The following is a 12,574-nucleotide window of genomic DNA, read 5'->3' as shown; positions in this document are numbered from 1 at the left end:
AACGTGTGAGGGCGCACAAACAAGATGAGTCACCGCTTCCTTTTCAGTGGGAGTGAAAAAAAAGTATTCTTCTTATGGATGTGTGTTTAGAACCACTCACCAGCAAATTACTAGCTAGACGCGTTCATACCATATTTATCAATACGGTAGGTGTATGATAAAGTGGCATTGAGTACTGGCCAGTAACGTTTCCAAGAGTATCTCCGCGGCTTTATTAAAAATCAAATCGAACATATTTTCTACTCAAAACAAAAATAAATCAAGTGTAAAGAACATTTCCCATGGGCAAACGACAGAACAGCTAGCAGTGCTTCAATTCCACACCTCGTGACCTGGTACTACTATATATGTATGCAACTGCACATGTGTGCCGTGCTCCATTCATTGCACACAACCCAAGGTCGAGCAATGTCGGCCTCGTCGTACTTCGGGAGGCCGTCCTACTGCGCCATGGCCCTCGTCCTCCTCCTCACCCTGCTCTGCATCGCCTTCCCCGCCTACCTGCGCAACCCGGTCAGCGTCGCCAGCTGCTTCACGGGAGCCGACGTCCGCGCCGCCGCCGCCGCCCAACCAGCGGCGTCGGCGTCGGCGGCGTTGGTGGCGGACGACGGGGGCCGCCGCCCGGGCCAGCTCCGCATCCTCCTCGGCGTGCACACGATGCCCAAGAAGCACTCCCGGAGGCACCTGATCCGGATGGCGTACGCGCTGCAGCAGACGGCGGCCCTCCGCGGCGCGGCGCGGGTGGACGTCCGGTTCGCGCTCTGCGCGCGGCCGATGCCGCCCGAGCACGGCGCGTTCGTGGCGCTGGAGCGCCGCGCCTACGGCGACGTGCTGCTCTTCAACTGCACCGAGAACGCCGAGGACGGCAAGACGTACACCTACTTCTCGGACCTGCCGGCCATGCTCGGCGCCTCCGGCGGCGAGGGCCGCAGGCCGCCGTACGACTACGTGATGAAGGTGGACGACGACACGTACCTCCGGCTGGACGCGCTGGTGGAGACGCTGCGGCGGGCGCCGCGGGAGGACATGTACTACGGCGTGGGCCTGCCGTTCATGGACCGGGTGTCGCCGCCGTTCATGCTCGGCATGGGGTACGCGCTCTCCTGGGACCTCGTCCAGTGGATCACCGCCTCCGACATGGTCAGGAGGAAGGCCAAAGGTACGCCCTCCCTCTGCTTGTGAACCATAAAAAAGTCCAGTAGAACATCTGTCATCACATGTCCTCGAAACTAATGGCGTGTGCATAAGGTGTGGAGGACGTGACCATGGGGAACTGGCTGAACGAGGGGGGCAAGGCAAAGAACAGGGTGAACATCTTCCCCAGGATGTACGACTACAAGAGCGCCGAGGCCAAGGATTTCCTGGAGGACACCATCGGCGTGCACCAGCTCAAGGCGGACATCAGGTGGGCGCACACGCTGGCGCACTTCAACGCCACCTCCGGCGATCTCCGGCCTTCCAGAGAGGGGAGCTCATAGATTCATATGTGGAAGACAGACCTGTAAATTTGCAGAGTCAAACTGCCTCACTGAACGGCAGCCTGTCTAGAAACCCAGCAGTTTCACATGCATATCATACATTTGGCATTAATTAAACGCTGAATTCCAGAGTTTCCAAACAGGGCCTGAATGTTGCATTATTTTCCACTTATAAGAGCATCATTTCTCTGCACTGATAAGAGCTCACTAGAAAGAACTAAAATACAATGAACAGCCATGCTAGATGTACAGGATGAACCAGAGGCCTTCCTGGAGACAGGAAGGTGAAATATCTACTCGCCAATTCGATCCGAGAAAGGACCTCACCATCCCTGGCGCGCTTGGATCTTTACTAGAGGGAATGCTTTCCCACGCTCACCGACAGCTAGTCGACTTTATGAACGGCATGGCTATACATGTAGTAGACCATCCTCACCATTTCAGTTTCTCTACTCGGCTCCAGACATGAATTCCCTGTTCGGGCGATCATCTGACAAGGGGTATGCGCCAACAAATGGTTGGCATGTCCATCTCCACTGGCGAATAATCAGCTGTAGTTATCGTCTGGCGGATGCAGCAAGGTGAGCACAGCAGATATCTTGTGCAAAGAAATGAAACGCTAGAGACCTTTTAACTCGGGGCAGGGCTCTTTCTAGACCTTCTTGACTCACTGGACTTATGTTCAGGACCTGCCTCTTCCGGCATTTTGGCCTGGCTAGATTCACTCGCTCGAGATCTGGACCTGGATATCCGTCGGCTTCTTCTAGTTCCTGTGTGCTTTTCTGCATCTGCATCCGTTGGCTTCGACTTTGCTCTGACCGACCTTGCACTAGAAGACCCACGCGATTTCCGTTTTGAACCCACACCCTGTTTGGCCACCTGTTTTAATCCTTGTTGGGTTTGACACTGGTCATTATTTTCTTGCAACTCTGAACAAACAATTGATGCTGAAGTTCCCTGCACAATGAAATACGTACATGTTATCGGCGAGCTTCAAGAACAAGAAAAACAACATGCAGAGAATAAAGGCTCGAAAACATTCAAATCATTCAGGAGGAAAGATTTTTTTTTAATTTCATCACCAATCAATGATCGGCTGATAATTTTGGTGTGAGAACATGCGAGAATCAGTCCACAATACAACACCAAACATAGAAGACAAACATCTTGAAACATCAGTAGCGCAGTGCTTGACATTTAATCATAGCATAGCAGAAGAGGAAAAAACACAGTACAAAACATCTTGAAACATCATTAGCGCAGTGCTCGACATTTAATCATAGCATAGCAGAAGAGGGAAAAAACACAGTACAGTGCAACACCAGATTCATGTGCCAAGCATTACCTTGTTTGTAGTCGAACAAGGTTCTGTGCCCTGAACTTGCTCGTCTTCAGAATCATCCATTTCCTCACATTCAAACTCAACATGCTGGCTCTCTTCCTCGGAATCACTTAATTCTTCTTGTTCCATTACAATGCCTTGCATTGTTTCCTCACCAGGCCTTTCAGTGTCATGATGAGGACTAGCATTCCCAGGCTGTAAATTCAAAATACTAGCTCTGTCCTTCACAGGCCTTTCTGGCTGAATTCTGGATTTACTAGGAGTACTTCTCAAATCATTTGCAATCCTGAAATCCACTGAGGAACATAAATGAATGTCCAAATCAATGTTGGTATCCCTCTCACAAGGGCTTGTGGATTCTTGCATATCAATACCGTTCTCTCTTTCGCTTGTCGACGCTTCCCTAACTGTTGACTGGTCATCCACTGGAGGTTCCCTAATACGACCGTCAGATTGATTAGAAAGTGGACGACAGTCCTCTTCTGGTACTTCCACATGCATCTCAGCTTCAGGTCTTTGCAGCAGAGGATGGAAGTCGATGGTATTAGCATTGACAGGAGCTCTTTCCATGCCATCTGTAGTCTGCGTATTACTTTTCTCAACTTGAACTTTCTCAAAAGGGAAAAGATTATAATTTCTTGAATGACTAGTAAGATTTTGAACCGAATGGCTATGTGACGAAAGCACTTCTCGAGGATGCTGAAAAAGCAAAGGATGCATTTGAAAATCTTGCTCAGCGCCATCTTCCATCGAACGTGCATCACGCCCATGTTGTTGCGATCTGTCAGTAGTACTATGATGAGGGAAAAGATTTAGCTGTGTGTAAACACATTCTGTAAAGGTTGGAGGTGGCACAGGAAACAGATCCTGCGCCGCATTCTGATGAAATTCCATCTGAGATATCACACGGACAGAAGGAGGAAGGTTTACAGGAGGCAAATCTGGGGCCAACTTGACGACATGGCTACCTTTCTCTTTAGACAATTGTGAAGCTTGCGGTTCATCCAAAGTCACACCAAACACCCTTTTAGTTGAAGGACCATCAGAAGCGCAAGAGCTAAAAGGTATATATGCAGCGCCGACACCATGATGCGTACCATTTCTTTTATGCTGCTCAAAGCGGCCATATGCAGAACCACATTCATCATTGAGGCTGGTGCCCGTTTGCATCATATTCATGCTCCTATTCTCTGTGTCTGCTAAAAATGCTTCATTGACATATGGATCATCACCATCATCATCATCATCATCATCATCATCATCATTTTCAACATCCTCAAAAGCATCATTATCAGTCTGTCACGAAAGCAATATACATCATGCTCAATAACACTAGTCTAAATGGAAATAGGTATTCAAGGTTCTCTTGTGAGTTCGGTAACACACTAACCTCCTGCTCACGACCTACTTGTGAATCAGCCATGGAAGCTTTTAATTGCCTCCTCTTCGCTTCATATGTTCTCCTCTTTGCTTTCAAAGCCTCACTTTTACTGTAAGATCGCTGGATTCCATTGGCAACTCTCCACTGACGCTGGAGCAGTGAAGGATCTCTGTATGGCACAACAAACTTCCAAACAGATGTCCAATCATGTTTGAATATCTTGAGCCCCTGCATCAACATAGGAATGAGGGGAAAATTAAGCAAATACCAATTCAACAGGGAACAGAAGATAGTCTGCAGACACAGATATAACCACCTCTTCGATACGCTGCACTTCCTCACTAGTCAATGGAGAATTCTTCATACGGCGCACATCCTGCATTATTTCGACAAATATGCTCAGTACTTTGGTAGTATGTTGATTTTTTCAAAGACAGCAGTTAAGTAGATCAACATCTACATCCTATTGGGGATCACCATAACAGCCAGTAGAGCACGAGGATTGGGTCATCACAGTTTCAAATCGGTATTGGTTTTTGCTAAACGGGAACATATTGACCTACTACTTTAAAACACACAGGAGTGCTCTTTGAAACTTCCAGTGACAAGAGGTAAGATCATAGAGCCCCACCAAAGCACTATAAATTTCGTCATTGTTCTATACCCTTTAAAAATAGAGCTGGTAGAAGTCATTTCTCAGCTTGCTTCTAATTATAATAACCAAATGTGATATGGTCCATATTACAGAAGTTAGCTTTTACAGTTTCCCAGGGATTTTTTTAGTCCTACTTTACGTTGACACATAAGAAAAACTGAAAAGATATGTTGCAAAAACATAAAAGATTAAAATAATGGTGATTCAAACACTGCCAATACTTCTTAAGGGGCTTCAGTACTTAGAAAATCATTATAGAAAAGAAGTCTCTGCCGACGAAACACATATCAGTTTCAAAACTAGACGATGGGATGAACCGGCACCCCATACTTATGCTAATCAGTTAAGACCTTAGAAATATTCTTGAACCTCAAAGGCTTATAAGAATTCCTTAAGCATATTATGTACCAGTAAATGGAAAGATGTATACTTACTTACCTTGACTGGATTGTCAGTAGCTTTTGCTGAGCTGCGGTTCTTCTGTCTCACAAATATCTACACTACAAAAAGTTATGTTACTGAAACAGCATAAAGCATACAAAGAGAAACCAGGATTTTGAGCAGCTGAAAACTTGGTCAAGAGACTAAACTAAGCACTGGGCAAAATAAGAATTTCCCCATATGATCTGGAGTTGTGGTTCTTAGCTGAGATTAGAGGATCAAGATTGATCTAAGCTTGCTCGTATAACGGCAACAAAAGCAGAACAATTTACAGGCAGTAGCCTTTGTTGAAATTAAGCATATAAGAGTCACCAAATCTTTATTCAAAACATGCAACCTGGTGTATTAGTTATTAGGAGTAGATATCAAATTAGGCCGGCCATAGTGCCAGCACCCAGCAGTTTGGAAACTCTCACTGCCATGTTAATACAATCAAAACAACACTTGTTTCTAATACCCACTCTTTAATGAATTCCATTTCTTCATACTATCTGATAGTCAGACAAAGTCTGTCATAACACCAAGGGCACCAAACAAGTGATGAGAATACTAAATTGGTATGTCTAGCAAATAATAGAAAACTGTGAGGTACTCAATGAAACAAATAAATGGCACCACAATTGTACCTGATGCGTTGACTTGCAAGGAAGAAAACGCTTTTGTATCGCTTCCCAGTCATTATTATATTCCAGAAGTCCTAGAGCTAATAACCTGCAGGCAGAACATAAAGTAAGAATGTTACATAGCCAAGAAAACAAATGATAGCACAGTTGTATTTGGGTGATATATAATCATGCAATTGAAAAGGGTAATATATGATGCCACACTAAGCAAGTGGACAAAAAATATCAAACTTAATACGATTAACCACCCAAAAGGAGACCTTACAAAAATTTCAATATGAAGATGAAAGGACAGCTTCGTAAAGCCAGATACAAATTGCATAAAACAGTGACAGTAATACAGGAAAGAAAACATTACAACCTCAATGGAGACTACAATAAAATTTCGACATTCAGCATTCCTTAAACCTTACATTTTGAAGATTGAAATTCATGCATCATGGATAGATTAGAATTAACAGAAAAGAAAACCATAATGCATGCCTTATAAACGTTAGTGAAAATGTAAATCATACCCGTCCTCTGCATCAGTGAAAAGCAGTCTACTGACCATAGCTGCGGGAGGTGGCTTATGAGGAAACAGCGAAAAATTGAATAGTGGATAAAATCTCTGCGCCAATCTTGCAATATCAAATGGAACAAGAGCAACCGACTCCTTTTTAGTACTCTCAAAAAGGGTAGCAGCTAATGATTTCTTGGGCTGTGACTGGCCAGGTGAAGCTGGTGTTGATGTGGACACATTATTTGGTCTGTCTTGAGAAATATTGTTAGCATCTCTGCCAGTGCTAAGTACCGGTGATGGAAAAAGAGGTTCTTTCCTAAAGCGGATCCTCTCTGGAGTGCCATCCACATGGCTTTTTCTATACTTCACAACAGCTGTCAATTGAGTAAAAAAAGATTTTAAGTCATGGCAAACAAGATGAAAAAGAGTATTTGCAAAAAAAGGGTACTTGCGTACTCACCGCCTGCAACATCACTTAAATAGCTGAGGGCCAAATGAAGTGGTGAGACATCAAGGATGGACATAACAGGATTCTTAATTAATGGAATCCATTGGCATTGCGAGGTCTCAGAAGAAGCATGACTAATTGCTGACCGAAGATGCTGCCCTTCAAAATAGAATTGTTGACGTATAGTGTTTTTCCTAGCCAATGCTTGATCACGGTAGCCAACCAACTCAACTATCATTTTTTTAACATCAGCAGCCACACGCTGTTTAGATGGGTCAAGAACGCATAGAGAGAAGGTTTGGATCATGAGCTGAACATGTTCATATATCAAAATATGCAATTGGCCAAGTTGCTCATCAGTAAACCCCTTCACTACAGCAGCACCAGTTGCTGATGATGATGAGGAAGGGACATTGATGTTCTGGGATGGATACTGCCCAGGAACCTGGGGTGTAGGTGAGAAATTTGGGACAATCGGTCGCAAATTAGGTTTAGTTGATTCCTGTTGATGATTGACTGCCCTAGACGACTCAGGTCTCTTCTTCCTAGTCTGAGGCCTATGACCATCTTTCTTATTCCTACCATTTATGTTCTTATCATTCTCGACATTTTCACCACCATCACTTTCCAGGGCCTCCTCAATTTCGAGCTCAAAGTCCGCATCATTCTCATCTTCATCCTGGGTTTCATCCCCCTGGCAAGGCTGCGTGCCATCGCCTCCACCAGACAGGACAGCTGAAAGAAACTTGCGGTATTCCTCTTCCTCATCAACATTCTGCAGGTCACCATCATCGTCAGATTCCTGGAGAAAGGTCTCTAACTCGTCAAGTGCGTAATTTGCCAGAGAGTATCTTGCCCGTGTCCGCCTGCAGATTGCATCTTCCTCGGTACCTTCATGCAACAGGGGATGAGTATTCTGTACTGGTGGAGAGAAGGAAGCTACAGTCTGTAAGGGTTTCTTTCCCAATCCATTAACACGGCCTTCTCCATTCTCACAATGCAACTGGGTAGAACTGCTCGCTGGAACATTTTCTTTGCAGGCACCTTTGGCTGACAAACTTTCTTTGGGAAGCACACAATCACCTGCATTTTCTTTGCAGGCACCTTTGGCTGACAAACTTTCTGTGGGAAGTACACAATCACCTGCATTTCCATTACCAGGACTATTGCGAAGAAGCACCTCAGTGCTTGGTTGATTTTGAAAGCTAGTTCCCTCGCATTCTGCCTCTGAGGTGAGGCTTGACGAGGTCTCGGATGGTGATCCTTCCCTATATAAAGGGTTGAAATCCATGTCATCGTCCTCCACATCATCATCGACGTCCATACTAAATGAAGCAAGGGTAGCTTAGGCAAACAGTAGAACTGCCTACACCCTGTCATTCATTAGGTGAAGACAAATAAGTTAACAGTCTTAAAACTGTTGCTTGCTAGAAACAATAACAAGAGGCACGGCAATGAAACATAAGACTAATACATATAGCAAATGCCTTAAATAACACGTAGGTAAAGCCGTCAAGGATCGTGGCGAAGTAATTTTAGCTTTTTATAGGAGATGACTTATAGGTGCAAGACGGTCATTTAAGTTTTGGGAATGATATTAAGTCACAAAAGCTCATTTAGTATTTAACTCGACGGTCGCAAATGTAAATTCTTTAATGATTACATCTTTAGCTACAGTACATACAATACCATGTGATTATCAAGGATTAAGATGATGAACAAAACTTTCTTCATGCATTTCAGTCGGCTTTTTTTACAATAAATCATATCTTCCAAGTCTTTGGAGAATCAAGTCGCAATGGATGGTGACTAGAATGTATACAGCCACAAAGTAGACATGCCTAGAGTGTAATACTTAGGAAGAGGCATATATATCCTACAAACAACGCAATCCGGCCAAAACAAGGGTGAAGCACGAACAAAATAGACTAGTTACCAAGCATATTCGAACCCTAGTAGCATAATAGCGCCCGGATTTACAGAATTTTGGTGTGAAGGGGAACCAAAATTGCAGGTTTCCTGGTGAGAGAAACTTCCAAATTCGCTACCGACAGAACGGGCCTTCGGCAGTCCCGATGAAATTGATGAAAAAGATCGGGGCAAGGAGGTGAAATTAGGGCTTACACTTTGGACCCGGCGACCTCCCTCCGCCGAGGGGGCGCGAGCGAGAGGCGCGTTGAACCGGGCAAGGGACGAGCCGACCTCGGCTCCTGGGAGGGAGAGCTCGGCGCCGGCGGCGGCCTCGCGGGGGAAGGACGCGCGGCGTCGGCGGCGGAGGCGGACGACGGCGACGGGGGAAGAGGGTGCGGCCGTACGTGGTCGGTTACCCCCCAGCGGAACGAACCGATCGAAATCGGGTGGCGGACCGGCTCGCGACCCGTTAAGTGGACTCATGGGCCTGGCGAGGCCCACGCGTAGAGGTGAAACAAGCCCACCGCCCGTGCAGCCCATCTTGCCGCCGTGACATTCGTCAAACCCTAGCCCGCTCCGACCCACCGTGCCGAGGCAGATCGAGCCGTCCGCCCCGCGCGGAGAGGCGATCCGCGCCGTCCAGATATCGGCCGCTGCCTACATATAAGCCGCCTCCGCCAGCGGCCGCCGTCGCGTCGTCCTCTCCCACACGAAGCCCCCACCCCAACCCACCGAGCTCCTCGTCTCCGGCGGCGTAAGGAAGCAGCAGCCATGGTGAAGGGACGCACGGGGCAGCGCGTCAGGCTCTACGTCCGGGGCACCATCCTCGGCTTCAAGAGGTGAGCGGCCCCTCCTTCTCGCCGGATCTGGCCGTTCATTTCATGGCGGCGCGCTGATGGGGAAGCGGGGAAATTTTTGCAGGTCCAAGTCGAACCAGTACGAGAGCACGTCGCTGGTGCAGGTCGAGGGGGTGAACACCAAGGAGGACGTGGCGTGGTACGCCGGGAAGCGCCTGGCGTACGTCTACAAGGCCAAGACCAAGAGCAACGGCACCCACTACCGCTGCCTCTGGGGCAAGATCACCCGCCCGCACGGCAACTCCGGCGTCGTCCGCGCCCAGTTCAAGTCCAACCTCCCCGCCGAGTCCATGGTCAGTGCCCGCCCGCCCTTGGTTTACGATGCGCTGCTTGCTTGCTTGATTGCTGGTGATTTTTGCTGAGGCCGTTTGTTGCTTTGCGTTGTGCAGGGGCGCAAGGTCAGGGTGTTCATGTACCCGAGCAGCATCTAAGGTTAGCGTCTGCTGCACTATCGCTGATGTTTGTTTAAGGCTGTTGCTTTGCTCTGTGTGATTTACTCTAGCATGTGTGTTGCATTTTGTCCTGCGCCTTGAGAATGACTCGGATGAATGTGATAGAATTCCAAGTGTACTCGAAATATAAAGTATGCCTAAAGTAGATGAACTTGTGCAATGTGTCCATCGAGATATTAATGGTTTGCCTTTGGTCAATCTGGTTCATGTAGGTTTCTGTGTTCTGGGATTTTTTATCCCTGAATGATGCCTTCTAAGCAATACTGAGTTGTTAATCTGTACTGTATCCAGTTTGATCTGTTAACATTGTAAATTATTATTAGCTTTGTTGCTAGTTCTAGTGTTCTGTTTTTGGAATGTTATTTACTCCCTACGTCTCATAATATAAGAGCGTTTTAGACACTACCCTTGAGTGTTATTAGTTTTTGAGGGAGTAGATACCAAGGCTTGTGCCGTTTGTCAATCTAGAAGGCTCACAGTATGAACAGTGGGGGAATGTGCTTACATGAAACGTTTTTATTAGAAAAAGCTGACTTCACTTGAGTGCATTAGTTTGTACCTCAAACTGCTGATTATTTTGCTATTGCAAATTACTGGTAAGCAGGTTTTAGATTTGATGTTATGGTAGAGTTGCATAATTAAGATTGGAAGTCACCTAGTTAATGTTTTGACATCAGAAGTTTGAGGGCTATCATTTCATTGGAATGCCATTCCTTATTTTTAGCAGCATAAAGTTGGTCTAATTTTCTGATATGAGATACTGTCTTGTGTTGCCTCAAATTATGAACATGATTTGCTATTTGTCATTCTAGCTGTGTTTGATACATCCATTGGGTTGGCTATGCTAACGTTGCTTCTCTTTTTGTTTTGTTCAATGCAGGTTTTTTCGATCTAGGGCCAGTAATGCTTGTTTCTTGCGATTGTCATGAGCCGAGAAATGTCATTTTATGGTGAATCTATGCTATGTTGGCAACTGAAACTGATCATGTATTCTGAGAATCTGTGGAAGTTTTGGCTAGACTTGTTTGTCAAATGTGTGGACCATTTTAGTACATTTCTATATCAGCACTAAAGCGTAATTTGTCATGAGTTTGTGACTGTTTTGCAATGTTTGAGTGTTATATGATAGGTTATCTGCTGTTTGATCCATATGATAACTCAGACATATATGATCATGAAGCAGATTGCATCCATAGGTACTGCTGATCCAAATTCCTGATGCCAACATGAATGGTCCATATTCCCAGTCTATTTCATTGTGCAGCCGCATTGTGGAATATGGTTCCCAAGCTCAGCCTAGGGATCGTTCTCCAGCAGTTTTGGTTTATAGAAATATTTCTTTACGTTTATGTGGCACGCTTGCTTGGCCGACCAGATGTGAGCTGCATAACAATTTGCCTTCTGGTTGGATTGACAACAAGGGGAACCTCTATAAAACAGTTTAAGATTTGATATAAATACATTATTTACTTAAAATGAAAACGTGGCATCCTTTGGATGCTCAGAAACATCTCTTGCATCAGGCATAATAAACCAACGAACATATAGCCTGCAACATGGTGCAAAGATAGCTCACATGCATGGGCAAGTAGGAATGATGCATCTTGGTTTAAGTTCTATTTTAGCACAATGACCATTGTTTAGAACCCTTATATAAATCTCTTCCTCCCTCCCTTTTAGCAAAAAATTGATGGTCCATCAAAGTCATATGTGTTTTAGGTTTGAGTGGCAAGGAGATTGAGCACGGTTACAGGAGTTGGTTGCGCTTTTTATTTGACCAATGCTTCTCATTGAAGGTACCAGGTTTGAGTGTTCATAAATAATATTGCAAGATATTTTTCATATGCCACGACCTAGTGGAATATCTGAATAAAAATTATTGAGCTCTCTTCAGTAAAAGTACTATAGCGGGAGATGTTATGTGGACTGTAAAAATAACTATGCAACATACATATTATGTTCCTGCTTCACAGTGAACAATTGCCATTGTTGTGTGTCTATTATTAGACTATCTATGTGGTTCACTAGTTATAGCTAATATTCTTCTTCACGAACTCATGACTACTCTTGAGTGATTAAATTGTCTAGTGGCTTTGAGGATTCAACATACTATTTGATCATACAATATGCTATTTCCTTATTTGAAGTTTTGAACATACGGTAGACTATTAAGTTAAAAAAAACATATGATGGGCTATTTGAAAATCCCAAGGTTTAGAGGATTGATGTCTAATAGGATTCTGCTTTTGCATGTTAGATCAAGTTTATCTCAATTTCATATGTAAATATTTGTATTGTCTAATTCTGTCGGTGTTTGCCTATATCACTATATGAGCACAATGCACTAGTGTTATTGATAAATAATGTTTATATAATTAGTTTGACAATGAGTAAGTTAGGATGATCCACATTCGACAAGTAGTTGGCTTCTCTGCCAGTTCCAGCATATAAGCATACTTAGGTTGTGTGTTTGGGATGAATTTG

General features: G+C 44.9%; 3 protein-coding genes across 3 annotated transcripts; 2 read left to right on the top strand and 1 right to left on the bottom strand.

Moving 5' to 3' along the window:
• Window positions 1-320: 320 nt before the first annotated feature.
• LOC125520963 (beta-1,3-galactosyltransferase 6-like) lies at window positions 321-1,618 on the top strand. Its single transcript, XM_048686004.1, has 2 exons — window positions 321-1,159; window positions 1,249-1,618. Exons 1-2 carry the CDS (start codon window positions 352-354, stop codon window positions 1,476-1,478), a joined length of 1,038 nt encoding a protein of 345 aa, XP_048541961.1. The 5' UTR covers window positions 321-351; the 3' UTR covers window positions 1,479-1,618.
• Window positions 1,560-9,239, bottom strand: LOC125520962. The gene is made up of 9 exons (XM_048686003.1): window positions 8,995-9,239; window positions 6,883-8,243; window positions 6,436-6,796; window positions 5,924-6,008; window positions 5,295-5,351; window positions 4,518-4,577; window positions 4,211-4,429; window positions 2,824-4,116; window positions 1,560-2,435 (listed from the first exon to the last, which is right to left on the bottom strand). Exons 2-9 carry the CDS (start codon window positions 8,192-8,194, stop codon window positions 2,109-2,111), a joined length of 3,714 nt encoding a protein of 1,237 aa, XP_048541960.1. The 5' UTR covers window positions 8,195-8,243; window positions 8,995-9,239; the 3' UTR covers window positions 1,560-2,108.
• A 210-nt stretch (window positions 9,240-9,449) lies between these two features.
• On the top strand, window positions 9,450-11,179 carry LOC125522721 (60S ribosomal protein L35a-1-like). The gene is made up of 4 exons (XM_048687758.1): window positions 9,450-9,620; window positions 9,703-9,931; window positions 10,028-10,070; window positions 10,971-11,179. The coding sequence occupies exons 1-3, from the start codon at window positions 9,553-9,555 to the stop codon at window positions 10,067-10,069; spliced, it is 339 nt and encodes a 112-aa protein (XP_048543715.1). The 5' UTR covers window positions 9,450-9,552; the 3' UTR covers window position 10,070; window positions 10,971-11,179.
• The last annotated feature ends 1,395 nt before the right edge of the window (window positions 11,180-12,574 follow it).

The sequence above is a fragment of the Triticum urartu genome, chromosome 7 (assembly GCF_003073215.2).
Source record: "Triticum urartu cultivar G1812 chromosome 7, Tu2.1, whole genome shotgun sequence".
Taxonomy (NCBI): Eukaryota; Viridiplantae; Streptophyta; class Magnoliopsida; order Poales; family Poaceae; genus Triticum; species Triticum urartu.
Note: the sequence above shows the minus strand (reverse complement) of the source record. Positions and strands in the feature narration are given on the sequence as shown.

What these genes read in the sequence shown, in the direction of transcription:
- LOC125520963 (XM_048686004.1), top strand. Translation starts at nt 352, where the DNA reads ATGCAACTGCACATGTGTGCCGTGCTCCATTCATTGCACACAACCCAA. An exon ending in GGTCAGGAGGAAGGCCAAAG is followed by an intron (nt 1,160 to 1,248) that starts GTACGCCCTCCC and finishes CGTGTGCATAAG; the next exon opens with GTGTGGAGGACGTGACCATG.
- LOC125520962 (XM_048686003.1), bottom strand. Translation starts at nt 8,194, where the DNA reads ATGGACGTCGATGATGATGTGGAGGACGATGACATGGATTTCAACCCT. An exon ending in TTCACTGATGCAGAGGACGG is followed by an intron (nt 6,009 to 6,435) that starts GTATGATTTACA and finishes TTCTGCCTGCAG; the next exon opens with GTTATTAGCTCTAGGACTTC. An exon ending in AAGTGCAGCGTATCGAAGAG is followed by an intron (nt 4,430 to 4,517) that starts GTGGTTATATCT and finishes ATGTTGATGCAG; the next exon opens with GGGCTCAAGATATTCAAACA.
- LOC125522721 (XM_048687758.1), top strand. Translation starts at nt 9,553, where the DNA reads ATGGTGAAGGGACGCACGGGGCAGCGCGTCAGGCTCTACGTCCGGGGC. An exon ending in ACCATCCTCGGCTTCAAGAG is followed by an intron (nt 9,621 to 9,702) that starts GTGAGCGGCCCC and finishes AAATTTTTGCAG; the next exon opens with GTCCAAGTCGAACCAGTACG. An exon ending in ACCTCCCCGCCGAGTCCATG is followed by an intron (nt 9,932 to 10,027) that starts GTCAGTGCCCGC and finishes TGCGTTGTGCAG; the next exon opens with GGGCGCAAGGTCAGGGTGTT.